The sequence below is a fragment of the Patella vulgata genome, chromosome 1, assembly GCF_932274485.2.
Source record: "Patella vulgata chromosome 1, xgPatVulg1.2, whole genome shotgun sequence".
Taxonomy (NCBI): domain Eukaryota; kingdom Metazoa; phylum Mollusca; class Gastropoda; family Patellidae; genus Patella; species Patella vulgata.
The window spans coordinates 17,647,258-17,668,329 of record NC_065879.2 but is presented as its reverse complement, the minus strand read 5'-3'; the positions used below and the strand labels follow the sequence as shown (position 1 = coordinate 17,668,329).

The window sequence follows — 21,072 nt, the reverse complement described above, 5'->3', positions numbered from 1 at the left end:
TGTATTTGTATTGTTGTGACCAGTTACAGGAGGATGAAATCTAGTTAGAATGCAGAGTTCATATAAAAGTTTGATTTAGAAATTAGCAAAGAGTTAATACTTAGAATTGTCATTTGTGTCACAAAGGCTAACATCATCGTAGTATTTTTTCTATATGTGTCAACATATTAAAGTTTGATTTAGAAATTAACAAGGAGTAAAAACTTAGAATTGTGGTTTGTGTCAGAAAGGAAAACAGCGCCATAATTTCTTTTTTTGTATATTCTAACATATTAAGAGAAAAAAAATGTCGCAAGTTCTTTGATCACTTGAGAAACTGGATAAGATATTGACTAAGTTGAAGAAGCTTTTAACAGAGTCAGAAGAAAAGTTACTTTGAATTTTAATAACTTAGAAATATCAAAGCTAAGATAGGATACATGGAGTAGAGCGATATTGCCAGAGTTACAACACCATCTATTTTATTATTGCAGGGAAAATAAAGAAAAGTATCATAATGTCAAAGACACGTGTTTCTACAGTGATATGCTTGCATCTCAAGATCCATTAAATTTTTAAAACCATTTCGACAAGAATGGCAATAGTTCGTATTATTGTAACATTTTTGATATATATGACAGAACTTCACTTAACTGGACCGTGATCAGAAATAGTTTGGTTTTTTTTTCGGTGAAAGATATTTATTTCTTTGTGTATCAAAGTGCAGACATAGGATGGTGTGGGTGTGATTAATAAAATCTGATAATGAAAACCAATAAACAGGAATATTTTAGAACAGTTTAAAATTAATTTAGAAAAAAGTTTCAGAAGAATTGGACGAGAATGTCTTCTGATTTACCAGAATTCCATTGTAAAGTAAGTAAAATTGATTCTCTCTATGACATCATCAAGCATCATGACATCATCATGACATCATCATCATCTCAATCATCATGATAATAATCATACTGATATCTCATTACATCATCATAACATCATCACAATCAGAATGATATTTCACATAATCATTTTATAATAATCATTGCACCAGATGACCATATTAAATTTGGAACAATATAGCACAGTTAGTGCCAACATGCCATTATATAAACTTTTGTTTCTTGTTTTTTGTCCATCATGACATATACATGACATCATATACTGATTTATTGATAAACATGACATCATATACACTGATATATTTATATTATAAACATGACATCATACACTGGTATATTATTATAAACATGACATTATACAGTAATATATTATTATAAACATGACATCACACACTGATATATTTTTATAAACATGACATCATATAGTTGTATATTATTATAAACATGACATCATACACTGGTATATTATTATACACATGACATCATACACTGGTATATTATTATACACATGACATTATACTCTGGTATATTATAATAAACATGACATCATACACTGGTATATTATTATACACATGACATTATTCACTGGTGCACCTTAGGTAAATAAAGGATTGAAAGGGGAGAATTGGTATTACCTTAGTCTTGAGTTAACTGTCACCCTGTAGACTATATTATTCAGATCTTAAACCATAATGTACCATCTGTTTAAAACATAGTGTACCTTCAATTTAAACCATAATGTACCTTCTATGTCTTGGGAGGGGTGGGGGTAGATCATAAGGTCTATCAATGAGTCAGCTGACCTGGTTTCGATTCCCAGATTATGAGGGACAAGGAGTAGAGTGGCCTCCCAACCTCGTTGGTTTTCTCCAGGACCTGTGACTTCCTCCCATTTCTAAAGGCCCTCCACGTGGAATTGATTTATTGAAGTAAAATTGAAACATATGGCATATGTTAGTCCTAAAATTACTTAGTTTCCTCTGGGGGGATTGGATGGCCGAATGGTTAGCGCGTGCGCATTATAGCCTATTTCTCTCTTTCTATCTCTCTCTGGGGGATTGGATGGCCGAATCGTTAGCGCATGCGCATTGTATCATAAGGTCCACCTTTTAGATTTCCCGAAATTGAAACTTTTGTTAGTCCCGAAATGACCTAGTTTGTGTCTCTCTCTCTCACATTGATAAAATATTTTCTTTCCTTACAGCTGTCTTTACTACAGATTGTGTGATATGTTGAAACCATATATAATTCATGGTCTATTTCATTGATAAGTTTTCTCCTGTGTAATTTACTGATACTTTTAGGGAGAAGCATGACAAATTCTACTGCAATAAACGTATCTATAATTGTGTAGTTTAGAGACATTAATGATATCTCTTCATGGTGAGTGAAATTTAAAGATAGACTACACAGAGAGTTCCTTTAGTCATAGGGCTCAACTTCAGCTTCTACAGAGAGAGAGAGAGAGAGAGAGAGAGAGAGACGTCCACTCAACACAAACTAGGTTATTTCAGGACTAACATATGGTTCTATTTTATTTCCATAATTCACTTGTACACAGGGGTCTTTATAGCTGCAAGAGGAAATCAGATGACCAGGAGAAAATTGACAAATTTAGACAGGCGCCCCTACTCCTTGTCACAATCGGGGAAACCCAAACCCTACCACTTTATTCAATGACGGCCTTATGTTAAACTATTCGGCCAGCCCCCCCCCCCCCCCCCCCGAAGACTATACAGAGTTATCTGGTGTGCTTACTGTATAGTATACAGTGTATACACCCACTGCAGGTTTCAAGTACCAGTACCTTCAGACAGGCTTTACATTTTGTGTTTTTGCCAAAGAACAGTTCTCTTAATATATTTTAATGAAGATTGTCACAAATAAATCTACAGCTAGTGCTAGTTAAAATCTGTTTAGCGGAATTCATAAAAATTGACCAACCTCCAGTGTTAATATTTTTACATTTTCATTTAAGCTCAGCATGCTAAATAATTAGACAAAATTCTGCTTTTAAAGATATTAAAAACATTGCAGTTGTTATTTTCTAAACTAATAATTTACATGACATCCCACCAACCATTTTATTAAAGCATTCAACATATATTATGCAAGAGCCAAATCTGCCTATTGCGGGTCTTTCTTTAGGCCTGACATGTTATATAAACTATTAATTAGACATTAATTAACTTATTCAGGCCATAATCAACTCTAGATAGCATCGCTAGCCTGCGATCTTTAGTGGATTGTGAGCCGATTTATTGCATAACTTTTCTTCACGATTTAACAATTAAATGGATAATCGAGACTATGCTGTTTATCTTACTGACTTTAGTAATGATGATCAAGGCTAGGCAGAAATTCAATTGCTTTGTTCTCGGTTCAAAGTGGATGAAATTTTCAGCAAATTGCCTTTACATTATCTAGTTTTTAACTATTATATTGAGAACTGCCAAGTCGTTATCCAATCTCCCGTAATGTATCTTTAATAAACAAGGTATCTAGAAAATACCAATCTCTATATATATATCCACTGAATTGACAGACAGTGTATATCTATGGTCGACAATTTTTTCACAGGGTGGAAGGGACTAGTTATGGGCTTGCACTGCCTTTGACGTTTGCGATCTGCAAGGTATCTAGGAAAGACCAATATCTATTTATATATTAACTGCCTTTGAGGTGTTACTACCATGACTTTATAATAATCTCAAACATGGTAGAAAATGAAAATGAATGTAGCCCGGTAAAATTTAACCATGAGGTTTGATTAAAAACACCAGGAGTACAAGGTATACATGTAAATATGTAGTTTTGTTTATCCAGCTGCTGTTGCATGCATTCCTTACACAGCTGGCTGAGTGATCAAAGCTACTTTTTTATGTTAATAGAAGAAACATTATCAGCTCATTTCCAGAATTTATTCACAAATATTTAACAAAGTTTGGCGAGTTTTTTTATACTTAATCGATCAATTATGCAAATAATGTTCACTGGTGCCAATAAAATTTTCTCTGATTACTGGTATGCTCAACTGAATAAAAGATTTATTCTTGTAAAAAAAAGAGGCCAATCAGATGTAATCTGTTATAGTGTATTTCGGTTTGTAGTTATTGTTAGTCTCGGTCACCCAGAACCTCCTAGTCTTCAACGTAAGGAGGGTCTGGGACCTTTGTCAATATTTGTCAAGTACAGATATAGTATTCTTAGGTGTGCACTGTCTGTGAGAGAGAGAAACTAACAACATATAGTACATTTTAATTTCAATAATTCGCTAGTGCATAGGTGGTTTAGCATTGAAAGGAAACCAGCGGACTAGGAGAAAACCCACAAAGACCCTACTCCTGTCAGGTACAAGCAAGCCATGTAAATGAAGATGAAAAACATCGCTGCCATCTGGTAGATTAATGGGGTAATTAAACCCATTTGTTTCAATCCATGAGCATGATTTCCTGGGGATAATTTACTAAAAATAAAACCCTGTTTAGCACCACTTAAGAGTGATGGCAGGTAGGGCTGACTGGTCCAGACTGCCACCCTGATTCCCACCAAAGAACAGTTGACACATGGCAAAGTTGTGTGCTGGCTGGCAGTAGGAAACTCGTTTGTAACACTTTCTCTGATCATTTTTGCTCCATAAAGTCTGTGACAAGTGCCTTATATCCAGGCTTGCCTGTAACCTATGGTATTGACAATTATCTAGAGACTTGATGTACTTTGATATATGTCATGACCCCTGTGACCCCTATGATCTTTGTCCTGGGATACATACAGTCAGTTATTTTATGGTAATATGGTAAAGATTAGTTGGACTGATCAGATGTATTACAGCTGAACAAAAACTGAACATCACAGCTGATGGTGTTATTTGTTTCAGCGACTTGTTTCAGATTGCCTTAATGTTTACATGTAGAATCTACTGGTGGCCGAATAGTTTAACGTGTGTGCTTTAGATCATAAGGTCTGTCATTGAGTCAACTGTTGTGGTTTTTACTCCCCGCTTGGACATGACAAGGAATAGGGTCGACTGTCCTACCTCGGGGTTTTCTCTGGGTCCTCTAGCTTCTTTCCACAGCTAAAGACCCCTGCATGCAATTAGATCATTGAAATGAATTGTAAGATATATGTTAGTCCCAAAATGACCTAGCTTGTGTCAAGTGGACGTTAAACCCCATTTCTCTCTCACTTTCTACTATAGCTTTACTTTTCAGAATTTTGCCGACTGACACAACATATTTCTGTCATCTATGCAAGTCATGTTTTCTATTCCAGACTGTACACCATATATTAAATGTTTGACTTTTCACCTTTTTTTGATAACACAGAAACTTTTGAAAATTGAGTTTATATTCAAGTCTGGACATAAGGCATCGTCAAATCACGACTTTGTCCAGTCCAAATTATCACACAACATAACTTATTATAATATATACATTGTGTGATAATTTTTACTTGACAAATTCTATAACAGGTGCCTTGTTCAAACTTGTATATATTTCATGTTTTTTATTTATGGTAGAGTATTGTGAATTCATGTGTCTGTTTTTCAAGTATAAGCATTATCAGTCTAGCTAATCGTTTGGGTTTCCTTGCTGCTATATATAAAGATAGCATATGTTAGGCCCAAGATGAAGGACTTCACATACTTTTTCTCTCTTCCTTTTTCTTTTGATCGTAAACATTTGATAGATAATTAGTAAATCAGTCAAATGTCTCAAATAATACAAGATTTAAATGAATAGTCACATTTTCTTCTCTCGAGCCTTCATAATCCAAATCTATTCAAGTGGAAACCAGACTTGAGAAATGGTAAAAAGTTCTATTGGGCCCACACTGGGAAACAAACATTGGTATAGGCCTACTAGAGTAATACAATTCTGGTGCTAGAGTAATACAAACCAACAGGAAATAAGCATATGGTTCATCATTGCACTCAGCTAGTTGCTGAAACTCACAACTAACTGAAGGTTGTATCCCAGGTGGACAGATGACCTGAGGTCAATTCATCACAAGATGATTGGAGACCTAGAGTCAGTCTGACCAACTTATAAACAGGTTAAATATTCCTCTCGATGTTAATTCTATGAAACATGAAATGATTTTGAAATTTCCTCTAGGACTTAGGTGATCTAATTGTTTTGTACACGGTGGATAGGTTAAGGAGAATTTGAAGAGAAATTACATTGTTTTTTATTGAACAAAAACTACAAAACGTGCCATTGGATTATTTGATAAATATCAATTTGCTATAAATATGAACTTCATGGGCAAATGTTTATTTTTGATACTTAAAAGACATTGACATTGGCATTGATAATTCTGATTGTGTTGAATACAAAGATAATCGGATTGTGTTGAATACAAAGATAATCGATTGTGTTGAATACAAAGATAATCGGATTGTGTTAAATACAAAGATCATTGAGTGTGTTGAATACTAAGATAATACGATTGTGTTGAATACTAAATCATACAATTGTGTTGAATACAAAGATCATATGATTGTGTTGAATACTAAGATAATAGATTGTATTGAATATAAAGATAATACGATTATGTTGAATACAAAGATAATACGATTGTGTTGAATATAAAGATAATATGAATATGTTGAATACAAAGATAAACAGATTGTGTTGACTACAGTAAAAGATAATCAGATTGTGTTGAATACAAAGATCAGAGGGTGTTCTATACTTAAAACAAAAAAACTATAGATTATATTACAGATTCAGAGAGAGAGAGAGAGAGAGAGAGCAAACCCACCAGGTTGAGAAGGCGCCTTATCTCCAAGCCACATATGCTCAGGCTAGGGATCGAAACCACAATTACAAGCCAGAGGTGACCGGCCAGCTAGAGGTCGAGGCGCGACACTCTAGACCACTAGGCCACCCCAACCCCCCAAGCTGAAAGGCACCCACTATACCTATAAGTAATAACAGACTATATATAGATTTCTTATAATAATCAACAGATAAACAATTGGCTGGTATTCAAAGAACAAACCAGACAATCTGATTCTGGTGAATACTAAGATAATCTCATTGTGGTATAGCGCTTAAACAAATTCTATATGATATGTCAAAATAATTGATAATTTGGGGTAATCAAGCAAAGAGGATTTCTTTCTGTCAACTCAAATATCAAAACCATTAACTTTCATTTTGGAAGGTGAAAAAAGTCATATGACAATGATATCTTCTCAAACATTTTTTTCCGATAAAAACTGATTTGAATATTGAAGGTTTGTGAAATATATATTTCCTAGTGGTTGTCAATGTTTTCCTAAGAAACAGAACTGACAGATGATACCAGAAAAATGCTACAGGCTGAATAAATTTTCAGTTTGATATTCAGTGATTCAAAAAAGTTTGGTGTGAAAATTTGTGGAGGACAAAGAGTAATGGATCGCAAAGAAGTTATGATGAAAAAATTTGAAAGTGAAAATTTTAATTGATCGCAAAAAAGTTTCATGATCTTTATATTGTAACAGACACAGTTAATTGTGTACTGGTGGTTTACATTGAATATTATGAACAATGGGTGTTGATGTGGCATTAGTTTTAAATTTGAATTCATCAGGTTTTGAAGGAAGTAAATACATGGAGTCTAAAACATTTGAAAGTGAAGTAAGTCTATAGAGAGAAAGAGAGAGATGGGGTAGTTTAAGGTCCACTCACACAAACTAGGTCATTTTGGGACTAACATACTATTTCCATAATTCGCTTGCGTGTAGGGGTCTTTTGCAGTGGGTAAAAACCGGATGATCCGTAAAAAAAACCCGAGGCTGGAGAGGTGACCCTACTACTTGTCACGTACAAGCGGGGTATGGAAACCATGCCACTTGACTCAATGACAGACCTGAACCATATGTTAGACCCGAAATAGCCTAGTTTGTGTCGGGTGGAGTCAAACCCCATGTCTCTCTTTCTTTTTCTCTTATAAAGTGATAAAAAAAATAATATAAAAAATAAAAATACTTACTTGCTCTTTTCATTAACTTTTAGTTCCACAGTTCCCCCTTGCCAGTGATGCAGGACAGAGGACCTGAGAAGGACAGCTGTCTAGTCGTTTAGATGGGATGAAAAAACAAGGTGCCGCTTACATTTGCGTACACGTAAAAGATCCCTTGACAGTTGGAATTCGATATAAGAGCAGGCCGTAGTGCCCCTGTCTGGGCAAAATTTCCCTCACAGCACACTGTATGGCGTATGCCCGTCTTCATTAGCTCAATTCTGAGCAGAACAATAGGACGTTAAACCCCATTTCATTTGATTTCATTTAGTTCCACAGTCAGGTTTTGAAATTCTAAATAAAAGGTTTTTCTCCTGAAACTCAAGTGGCTTTATATCGGCAATACTATATACCGGAAAACACTTTTATACAGAATACCGGAAAACACCGGAAAAACACTAAATACCGGAAAACACACTAAATACTGGAAAATACCCTAAATAGGTAACCCGGAGACTGGCACCCTAAATAGGTAACCGGGAGCCTGGTCCTCTGTGTGCCTGGGTTAGGGTTAGGGTTAGTTTCCGGTTTATAGTATAGCCCTTCTCCGGGTTACCTTTTTAGGGTGTTTTGTGGTATTTAGTGTGTTTTCCGGTATTTAGTGTTTTTCCGGTGTTTTCCGGTATTCAGTATAACATGGTGTTTTCCGGTAGTTTTCCAGTGTTTTCCGGTGTTTTTCAGTGTTTTTCAGTGTTTTCCGGTATATAGTATAGCCCCTTTATAATTATCAAGACCCTGAATAACTAAAGATAAAATACTTTTAGTCTCAGATATGTTAGTTCCATCTAATATATAGCCTGGTCTAGGTCTGTTTGACATGCTGTGGTTGATTGTTGAATCTGTTTAATCAGAAATACATCTATCTTGCCAAATGGTTGGAGGCTTCATCCAGGTGTTTCATATAACAGAGAGAGAGAGAGAGAGAGAGAGAGAGAGAGAGAGATAGATTAACTCCACTCCATACAAACTTTTCATTTCAGGACTAACATGGTTCAATTTTGTTTCATTAATTCGCTTGCACATACGGGTCTTTTAGCTGTGGGAGGAAACCAGACGACTCGGAGGAAACCTACCAGGTTTGGCAGGTGACCCTACTCCTGGTCATGTACAAGCTTGGGATCGAAACCCACGTAACACAAATAACAGACCTCATAATCTAAAGCAAACATGTTAGACCATTTGGCATCCCCATCCCCTCTTGGTTTCATCTAAACCACTGAAACTTTATTTTCATTGGATAAATGCATGAGTGGGTTCATTCCTTTAATTCTTTTTGTTTGGAGGAAGTCCTGATTGATCAATGACTAGCTCACTAAACAGAAGGGACCACTCCACAATTACTCAATTATAGACTTTCTGATCCAATGCGCACATGTTAACCGTTCGCCCCCTCTCCCCCTCTCAGCAGAATGTCCTGGGGTCAATTCAAGTGTTCCCCTTGATTTTTCAGCATCGTTTCCCCTTGTCAGTGGTGCATGACAAAAAACAGAGTTCCCATGTCCACATTGGGTTGCATGTAAAAGAATCAATGACCATAGGAATTTGATAAAGAGCAGGTGGAAAAACTGCTGTACTGGCAAAATTCCCTCCTGGCACAGTATCTTAATTAGCCTTCTAGCTGAAAAGTTGGACGTAAAACACCATTTCATTTCATTTGTCTTGTTAAGATGCCACAAGCATTAAAACTTAACTTTCATTTTTTATTTATTTCTGTGAGACTCACACATATCTGTAACAGGCTGACTTAATGTTTCTTTTGAGAATGGTTTAGAATAAGAGTTATTTAAGTTGAAACATTTATCGCATCAAGACGAACATTTTTACGGAATTTTTAGTAACATCTAATAATAAATGCCTGACTTAGATGAAAAGAGACCGGAGGCTATTCCATTAATGAGGCCTCTCCTAATCACCCACCCTCACGACCAGAGGAATTTAGAAATAAAATAAAACCAAGTACGAACAATCCAAACCATTAGACAAAATTCGAAGTCCTAAAAAAACGGTATAGACAAAATAGTGTAATCAGCAAATGGACTGTTCACTGTGTACAAAATACACGACAAACAGTGGTAACAGGTGTTCAGAAGAGTAAGTTTACCCTGCCTGGCGCTACACCCGCCATAGCTGCATCCAAACTATTAGACGAAATCATGGTAATCTAGCGTGATTGGCCAATGGACTATCGGTATGCAAAATGCACGTGATGAACAGTGGTAACGATGTAGTAGACATAATGTGTTTTAAAAACAATTAAGTAAAGCTGAGGATAATGATCGATATTTACAGTGCGTGTAAGAAAGGCTTATAACAGTGTCAAAAATATTATACACCTTGGCCGATGTCCCGTTAGATTTTGAGGCACTGGGCTTGAGCCTGACAAACCTATAGATAAACCTGGCTCTGCTAATGCATAATGCATATTATTTGAAATAATGGTACGCCAACATCAAAGGATGACGTCACATCTGTATTTTAAGTTTATTAAATGTTCACTTCCACCAAAATGATATCGCTAATATTAGGATCTGATATTTATTTTGATATTTATACCACGTTTATTACCATGACAATTATGACATCACAGGTTAATAAGTCCATGTACAGCAGACAACAGTTGAAGATTTGGCATACCAGACGTCAAGATTCACTGACTTCATTAACTCACATCAAATCACTGTATCACCTCAAACCTCTTGCTATTCACACAGACTGACAGACATAGAATTAAAGAGAGTTTCAACAATTTCAATATGTCCAATCAATAGAAATCAAATATTAACCTTGTCCTAAGAGAGAGCGAGAGAAGATGTTGAGAGAAGATATTGCGATTAAGAAAATAATTATAGGAGACTGAAAGTTGATAGAACGTTAATAGAAATACTTGTTACTCCTATATGAAAAGTTTTTATGATCAAGGGAGATCAAATATTTTACAGTTTAAAGATGGTCACCCATATTTATTAAAACTGGAGAGAGAGAGAGAGAGAGAGAGAGAGATTAACTCCACTCCACACTCCATTTCAGGACTAACATGGTTCAGTTTTTTTTTCGTTAATTGCACATACAGGTCTTTTAACTGTGGGAGGAAACCACATATGCCAATATTCAAATGCTGTTGTCCGGAAAATCCTTGTTGGTTCTTGAAAATTTTTAGGCCTCTGTTCAGTTTAATCCTCACTAATGAACAAACAAACTTAGTTAAATCATTAGTTGGAGAAATTATAAGTTGTTGCTGTTATTTGCTCCTGAACAAAAATGTTGAAGATCCATTCCAAGAATCTGTGGATTGTCAAGTCACATTCTCCAAAATGGTAATCTCTAGATTTCTGTCAAATCAAGATATTTTCCTTACTGGACATAAGTTAATTCTTTGAATAAATATTAAAGGAAAATAATTATAAATATTCCCCTGGGGACATCGAAAAACAAAAAAAAATGTGTTTGAATAGCTTAAAAAAATTATGTAATCAACAGTTGTTTTGTTGTTGTAGGTCGAGATCACCTATTTTTTTATGGATCAAAACCTGTTTAGAATTGACTGGTATTTTTTTTAGAAAGACAAGAATTGCAATTCTCAATGAATATTCAGAATTTAATCTCCATTTTAAGTTGCAGACAATTGACAGCTTCTGATTGATTGGTGATCAGATCTGTAGGGATACAAATCTGTCTTATCAATGATAGATTGTCTTTACTCAAAGGATTCTAAGAATTGAATGAAAAGGATTAATGATCCTTGTTTGTATTTTTTTTAGTGAGGCACTTTTGATTGTATTGATCAGAAAGAGTAAAATAATTAATTCTACCTGGTAGTTCAATCAGTACAGGGGAGTCACAGTTGTCCATTGATTAAGACAATGGCGCGCTAACATGGAGGTCCCGTGTTTAATCCAAGTATTTGCCAAGAAAGTTCATTGGTGTTTTCCTGTGTGGTCCCCCCCCCCCCTACGCCTTTGTTAGTGGTGCAGGAAGGAGGGTATAGCAATGGACAGCATATCTTCATTCGGATAGTATAAAAAAACTGAGGTCATGTGTACACATTGGCATGCTGTCTGGGTAAAATTTGCCTCATAGAAGACTGTATAACATATGCCTGTCTTCATTTCAATCAGTTCAAGGGGCGGATCCATGTAGTGGTTCAATCAGTACAAGGGGGCGGATCCATGTAGTGGTTCAATCAGTGCAAGGGACATATTGGTATCCGCCTGGCTGTTCAAACAGTACAAGGGACGGATCCACCCCGTTTTCAATCAGTACATATACAAGGGACGGATCCACAAGGTATTTCAATCAGTACAAGAAATGGATCCACCTGGTTCTTCAATTTGGACTGTTCTAGTATTTCACCGAACATAATTCATTAGAAATTACAATAATTTGTTTCAAACATTGAATATAAATAAACCACTTTATATACATTCATATTACATTAAAATTACTTTGTGCTTTTACAGCTTTTTCGTCTATTTCAAGGTTAAAAGGATAGATTTATACGCTGTCTAAAGGTATTAGCTGTTTCATAAACCCAGATTGAACTTTTTTGATGAAAATAAAGTGACTTGATATATATATGATATTTCTTCAATCCATATTAAACTTTTTTAATGAAAATAACATAACTTTATGAATCCATTTATAGCAAGAACCCATAAAAATGCATTATGTAAGATTTAGATAAAGAGATATCCGTTCTTGCTATAATATTTTAAAAATAGATAATGAAAATGTTGAAAATTTCCTTCAAATTACTTTATTCTGAGCAATCTGATTAAAATACAGATCTATATTTCATTTCGTTTTTTTTTATACTTTCGATGACCTACGCTACATAAATATCTGACAAGTTATAGCGATAGGTCACGTCAGGGGTCAAAAGACCGACTTTTGACCTATGATGTCAGACGTTTGATTAACCAATCAGCATTGATGTTACTAGTGGATTACCCACAGCAAAAAAGGTCAAACACTCGATTCGACAGACCATTTGATTGGCTGACCCCTCATTTCAAGCAGAACACGAGTTAAATAACAAGTCTTCCAGATCCAAGTGTAGTAAAGACAAGTAAAACAAAATTTGGAACTATAAAAACGAAACGAAATAGGATCTGTGTTTTAATCAGATTGTATTCTGAGTGAAGTTATCAGTGTTTGTAATTGTAGCATAGATTGCTTATTATTGTATCAATGGTAGGCCTACTTGACAATTGAAATTAAATTTTGATTATCCATTTTTATACACCCACATTTCCTTATGGACGTAAATTGTCGTTGCCTTGGTCCAATTTGACGAAACTTGAAATATAGGTTTATCTCCCAAAGATCCTGCTCTTTTAAATACTGGCATGTATCGGACCGTAACTTCATGAATTATGGCCTCTAATTGTAGGAAATTCACGTTTTTAGCTTGAGGACACTCTAGGGATCACAATTGTTATCTCATTTTGATGAAACTCAAAATGTATGTTTATAGCCCACAGATCTCGGTTCCTTTCTATATTTGCGCATATCGGACCATATCAAATTATGGCCCCTGATTGTATGAAAAAACGTGTTTTTAGCTTGTGGTCCCCAGAGAGGTCACAATTTTTATCTGATTTTTAAAACCGTTCAAATGTATCACTGTTCGAATTTTGTGAAATGGTCGCTTCTCGTACGCAAATAGTGTAAAAGTGTGTAATACCAAGGTTGTGGACACCTAGAGGTCACAATTTTTATCCAATTTTAATGAAACTTAACACATATGTTTATATCCAACAGATCTTGAATCCTGTCGAAATTTGCGCATATCGGACTGTAATTCATGGATTATGGTCCCTGATGTCACAATTTTTATTTGATTTTAATGAAACTTAAACGTATATGTTTATATCCCAAAGATCTTGGTTCCTTTGATATTGTTGCATGTCGGACCGTAACATCATGGATAATAATTGGCCCCTGATTGAAGGAAAAATAACTTTTTTAGTTTCTTCTCTGTCCATCTGTTCGAAAATGTGGGCATATCTTGCATGGCAGCTGCCTGTTGAATTAAATATTTAAATGCTGATTGTCTTTCATCCATATGAATCTCAACCATCCGATGATCTAGAGAGTTAGTTATGGGCTTGTCATTTGAATAAATGTCTCAATATGATAATATGATAAGCTAAAATAAGATCTGCAATAGGTAGATTTAGCTCGTACATAATACATCTTAAGTTCTTCTGATAAAACTAAGAAAACTTGATATGATATTTCATGTACCCAGAATAAGGTGATTGAAATAAATCATGAATTAAGATAATTATACCTGTGAAAGTGGACATAGATCAGTAGGTTATAACGTTGATGTGTTTGGCTAGACAGGGACGGAACTATAAATTAGTAGGATATTTATATATCATCCCTCTAGTCATAATCTGTTAAAATACGGCTATTACAGATCAGAGGAAAATACAAAAATCAATATATTGTATTTGACAGGTTAATGAATTGACTTCTTCCCTAAGTGATTGATGAACGAAATATATTTCCTCTGTATGAAGGAGTTAAAAGTTGACCTCTGTGACCCCTAGAGGTCAAAGGTTAGCATCTGATGGTGAATTAATAGAGTTATACCTTTAAATGTTGGGCTTTTGTGAATCAAAGTGTCTTTGAACTACTGATTGATTGAATTCATGTTAAAAGGTTTGTAAAACCTGGTATTAAAGAAACCCAATGAAAGTCCTTTTAGGATGAAAGACGCAGACATATTTATCAAAATTCTGACATTCGTGAAACAGTTGGCTTTAAGTCATTATCCATGTAGGATTGTGTAGGTACAGTCAGCATGACATTACAATAAACAGATCAGAGAGAGAGAGAAGGGTGAGATGAAGGAGAGAGAAAATAAAATGTTTGTCTATTTTTTATTGTGAAAACTATACACGTTTCTGTGGACCTTCTTATTGAATAATCATATTTAAGTTAGAAATGTAATGGGACTTAACCTCTACAATCTTAAAGTGGGTTTATGTTGACTTTGCAACTCAAAGCAACTAGTTGCAGTCAGTTGCAAGTGTGCTATGTCAATGTTATTGACAACTGAATTCGGAACTGATAGCGATTCTACTTAACACATGACTGTTAATTTATTCATCACATGATCAACAAAATGGCAAATACCTTAGAAGAAGCATCTCAAAGGCATGGTCGGTCTTGCCACAATTCTATTAATATATTATTGTCGACATCAACAACACTTGAAATTGGGTGTCTTTGTTCGCTTCCATTTTGCTTATTTAGAAATTCACATAACACATGTCTCTTATCATGTGATTTTATTTCCATGGAAACGAGTTGACGCCCGTTGTAGGAACACACGTCGACTGCAACTAGTTGCCGCTAGTTGCAGTGAGTTGCAGAAAGTTAAACATGTGCAAGTGACTGCAACTAGTTGCTTTGAGTTGGAAGAGGCGCTCAGTTGCTTTCAGTTGCAAGGTTGTGTATAACAGATGTGAACTGAAGTAAGACCACATTACAAAACAGTATTCCATGTGCAGAATGACTTGTATTTTGAAAAAAAACTTTTATAGATTAAAAGAATTTGATTGTACAGAAACAACTTTAACCTGAAATTCAACTTTGGAGGTTATACTGCGACAGAGGTCGTAGGAAGTAACGCTAATTAAATCTTCTGTTATTCTTCAACAGTATTTTACAAATTACAGGACAAACAAGACACAAGGAGACTGAAAGTTTGTTGCATCCGTTCGTTCTAATCACACTATTGATTGTGACTACTCCAAGTTTTTATGAAATTTTACACAGCGACGCTTTTACGCGGATCAATTCCTTGATAATGAAAACAACGACAAACTTCTAACGATTCTCTCCTTCTCCCTGATTCTCGACAAGTTGACTAAATTTAAAACCTCTTAACGCTGCTAAACCACATCTTTTCTTCCCGTTAAGAATGTTTTATTTCACGCAATTCCATCTCGCAGAGTGGTCATGTACAGACGCAAGCGTAGATGGTTTTTCTTTCGGGACACAATAGAAATTGATCAAGATCAGTTGTGATGTTTCTGAAGAAGCGAATAAATTGTTTCCTGTATAAAAAGTGCAGAATTTCTAAATTTCTTTTTTCTACTTATGAGGTTATTGATCACGATGAATGTGAGAATTTGTGTTTGACAGAACTCTGAAGGACAGAATACTTCCGTCCTAACGTCTTGTTTAGTAAATTAATCACTGTTGACACTTCGTGAACATGTACAATCAAACCTTGGATCTGTTATTATCTGAATCTTGTTGAGTTAATATCTCGAACAGGATGTAGTAATAAGACTGAACATGTCTTTATACAAGAGAAAATCGTTCAGGCCTGATTACCATAAAATAATGATTACACAAAAATCCAGAAAAAACAGTTCTTGTTTTTCATTTACGTCAGTATAATTTTCTCTGTCTGTGTTTGTTGTTTAAAATGGTTTTATAAAAACCAAGAAAAGATTTTATAAGTTCCTTAAAGACATTGGATTAAAATACAATGTTTGCTGTATAAAATGGTTAGATAAAAACAAAAGTAAGTAGGGAAAGATTTAAAATTCAATGAAACATAGAAATAGGATTAAATTGTATTGTTTGATGTATAAAATGGTTAAATAAAAACAAAAAATAAGTAGGGAAAGATTTAAAATTCAATAAAACACTAAATAAGGATTAAATTATATTGCTTGTTGTATAAAGTTTGAAGGTTTTTGGTTTTAGTCTTAAGCTTGTAATTTGAGTCAACTGGAGTGGTTTCGATTTATTGAAATAAAATTGAACCATATTATAGTTCTCGAAATGACCTAGTATGTGTTGAGTGGAGGTTCAGCTCTCTCTCTCTCTCTCTCTCTCTCTCTCTCTCTCAGGTTGTTTGTAATATAAGATTCAAGATGTCAACATCTACTTTATAGTTGTCTGATTACCTGAATTTTTGTTTTTTCTATTTTGTTTAATTCAGCATTTGTTATGTAATACTACAATAACAATTACAATAATATAATTTTGTTGTGTTATACTACAACAACAATAATATAATTTAGTTATATAATATTACAATAATATCATTTTATTCTAGAAAAATATTCAATGTAAGCTTAAACAGGATTAAAGTTTGTCAATGAAATGCTGTTATATCATGTTAGTCTTATTACATCATAGAAATGGTTAAAACAGGCGACCATTAACAGCTTACAGAACACAGTTGCAGAAAACAGTTATAATTCACTGAACCTTATTTGGCAATGTGTAAACTATACGTGAACGCAACCTAATGTATTGCTGATGTATTATGGGGGATTGTGTGACCGATTGGTCTAAATTGTGCAGTTTAGATCCTAAGGTCTGTCATTGGGTCAAGTGGCATGGTTTCGATCCCAAGTTTATTAGTGACAAGCAGTAGGATCGTCTGACAACCTCATGGGTTTTCTTTGGGTCCTCCTATTTCCTCCCACTGCTCAGCCCCGTGCGCAAGCAAATTATTGAAATAAATATTGTACGATATGTTAGTCCCAAAATAACCAAGTTTGTATTGGATGGACATCAAACCCCATTTCTATCTCACTCTGGAAAGAGATTAGGTAAAATATATGTAAATGCAATCTTATAATATAAAATGCTGGTGTATTATACATCGTTATAGCTCACAGTTGGGTGCCAACTTGGTTCCTGACATACAGAAAATTGCCTCATTACAGCTGCAGGTCATCTAGTCATTTAATGCAGTATTGAAAGTTAGTTTTTATCCATCAGCACCCATCGACAAAGCATTAATTAAGAGTGGCCTCAAATCTCTGAATATGATGCAGTTTATGAAATTGTTATTAGAAAATGATGTTTATTTAGTTTTTATTAGAAACTGATGTTTATTTTCGTTTTTGTTAGAAAACGATGTTTTTTAAGTTTTTATTAGAAAATGATGTTTATTTAGAAGTTGCTTAGGATGAAACAATTTCAGGATCATTTTATTGTGTTGATCTTTTTGTGATATAAAAATGAATGTAATGAAAGAGTATTAAAAAAAGAAATTGATAAATGATTATATTGATCATATCATTTTATGATATTGAACATGTATCTTATATTTCTCAGTAAACAGTTACAAATCTATTTTGTGCGGGAACTGGTTCTCAAGCGTTACTTGTTCTTCTTCTTACTTGGGATGACGCTGTTCGAAAATAGCCCAAGATTCCGCCAATGCAAGTACAATAGACATAAAACTTGGCATACTTTTTATTTTGATGACGTCAGAATTCAAAGATTGCATTTATAAGATAAATAGATAGGTGTTAAAACATTGGTTTTCCTGAAATAACAATAAAAGTTATTTTGTAATGTTTACTTTTACTCTGAACATAAAAATCAATTGATTTGTCTTAAAATACTGCTTTTAAGTATGATGTAAAAACCACCACAATAATATTCTGGAAGACAACATGCCATCATAATTGAATTTCTTGATGTGAAACTGAATAAATATTATTTTGATATTGACACGATCACTGATTATTGTGAAACATGATTTGTGCATTGTTTCCTCGTCACCTCAACAATCAATCTTATATTATCGAGGTTACAGCATAATACACAGACTGTAATTTGTGGAGGGAAGATCACGCAGGGTCGAGTTGTACATTATCCTCTCGTTAATAAAGTAATGAAAAGCGTCGAGGAGCATGTTTAGTAAATTATCGTGTTAATTTCTAATAAGCAATTTTATTAGTTTAAAGCGGAATCTAGATCAGGATATTTTCTTTGGCAAATCTACATTCACATAGAAAACCATGCTTGCAATAATCAAAATATTTGCCAAATACACTATGATATAAGTAATTTGTCGCAAAGAGTTAACTCGTCTGCCTAACCTCATGGGATTTTATTTTGGTACGCCATTTTTCCTTCGGAAGACCCTTGAAATAAAATAATTGAAATAAAATTCTGTAGTTAGTCAAGATATGACCTAGGTAGTAATGAATTAAACCACATATCTCTCTCTCTCTCTCTCGCTCTCTCTCTCTCTCTCTTTCTCTCTCTCTCTCTCCATATTAGTAACAACTCAAGATTAACAATTATCTTACCCTTATTCTCAGTATTGTTAGGTTTTTTACCACATTTTTTAATTGATGAAAAATGGCTTTGATAATTATCTCGCAAGAGTTTTTTATATTTTTACGACAAACATTGCGTAAAAACTTGGCATACTTTTTATTTTGATGACGTCAGAATTCAAAGATTGCATCGATAAGATAAATAGATAGGTGTTAAAACATTGGTTTTCCTGAAATAACAATAAAAGTTATTTTGTAATGTTTACTTTTACTCTGAACATAAAAATCAATTGATTTGTCTTAAAATACTGCTTTTAAGTATGATGTAAAAACCACCACAATAATATTCTGGAAGACAACATGCCATCATAATTGAATTTCTTGATGTGAAACTGAATAAATATTATTTTGATATTGACACGATCACTGATTATTGTGAAACATGATTTGTGCATTGTTTCCTCGTCACCTCAACAATCAATCTTATATTATCGAGGTTACAGCATAATACACAGACTGTAATTTGTGGAGGGAAGATCACGCAGGGTCGAGTTGTACATTATCTTCTCGTTAATAAAGTAATGAAAAGCGTTGAGGAGCATGTTAAGTAAATTATTGTGTTAATTTCTAATAAGCAATTTCTTAGTTTAAAGCGGAATCTAGATCAGGATATTTTCTTTGGCAAATCTACATTCACATAGAAAACCATGCTTGCAATAATCAAAATATTTGCCAAATACACTATGATATAAGTAATTTGTCGCAAAGAGTTAACTCGTCTGCCTAACCTCATGGGATTTTATTTTGGTACGCCATTTTTCCTTCGGAAGACCCTTGAAATAAAATAATTGAAATAAGATTCTGTAGTTAGTCAAGATATGACCTAGGTAGTAATGAATTAAACCACATATCTCTCTCTCTCTCTCTCTCGCTCTCTCTCTCTCTCTCTTTCTCTCTCTCTCTCTCCATATTAGTAACAACTCAAGATTAACAATTATCTTACCCTTATTCTCAGTATTGTTAGGTTTTTTACCACATTTTTTAATCGATGAAAAATGGCGTTGATAATTATCTCGCAAGAGTTTTTTTATATTTTTACGACAAACATTGCGTAATTAAATTTTTAGAATATCAATTTTCATTATGGATATGTCAACATGTAGTGTAAACAAGAAATATTGATAGCGGATACGAGAATAAAAGCTGCCGATATCGATATGTAGAACTGCTGTTATTAAGATTGGTTACTGTCACGGGTAAATCAAGTATGTCCCATAGACTGAAATTGACTGATATGTTTCATGGTTATTACAATAATAAAGTTTTTTTTTTTGCTTAGAGATTAATATTTGCAGGATGTGGAGGTTAATGTATATGTAAGGTTTGGAGGTTAATATTTGAAAGGTTTAGAGGTAAATATTTATTAAGTTTGGGGGTTAATATTTTGAAAGGTTTAGAGGTAAATATTTGTAAGGCTTGGAGGTTAATATTTGAAAGGTTTAGAGGTAGATATTTATAAGGTTTAAGGTGGATAAAAAGGTTTAGAGGTTTATATCTGTAGCGTTTGGAAGTTAATAAAGTTTAAAGATTAATATTTATACGGTTAGAGGTGATAAGATTTGGAGGTTAATATACATATGTGGTTTATAAGGTAATATTTATAGAAATGAAATGAAATTGGGTTTAATGGCCGACTGTCCTGCTCATACTGGAATAATGAAGACTGGCATACGCCATACAGTGTGCTATGAGGCAAATTCCAACTGTCAAGGGTTCTTTTACATGCACGCCAATACACAGGACCTTAGTTTTTCATTTCATCCGAACAACTAGACATTGTCCCATGTCAGGCCCTCCACCCTACACCCCTGTCAAGGGGGAACCCACCCCCACCCTGTTAAAAATATGACACATCAAGACTAGTTTGTGTACTGTGTTCATTCAGCAGTGTTCCTATGATTTGTCTGGTGGCCTTGGACTCTCCAACTAGAATTTGTTGACAAGAAGTTAAACCCCATTCCAGTCCAGTCCGATGATTTTCAGTTTATTTGTGCTGTCATTCCAATCCAGTCCAATGATTTTCAGTTAATTTGTGCTATGTTTCAGTCATATAGTAGTCCTGT

The 21,072-nt window shown here is 34.3% G+C and overlaps 1 protein-coding gene across 2 annotated transcripts in view; it reads left to right on the top strand.

Annotated features, from left to right (window-relative positions):
* Positions 1 to 21,072, top strand: part of LOC126808896 (carboxyl-terminal PDZ ligand of neuronal nitric oxide synthase protein) — a 124,865-nt gene that overhangs the window by 53,457 nt on the left and 50,336 nt on the right. Inside the window, exon 2 of one of the 2 annotated variants that reach the window (XM_050533948.2) lies at positions 474 to 855. The exons of the other annotated variant lie outside the window; for it this stretch is intronic. Coding sequence (XP_050389905.1) covers positions 823 to 855 — 33 coding nt within the window. The 5' untranslated portion in view covers positions 474 to 822. The remainder of the gene's footprint in view (positions 1 to 473; positions 856 to 21,072) is intronic. 2 annotated transcript variants of the gene reach the window in all.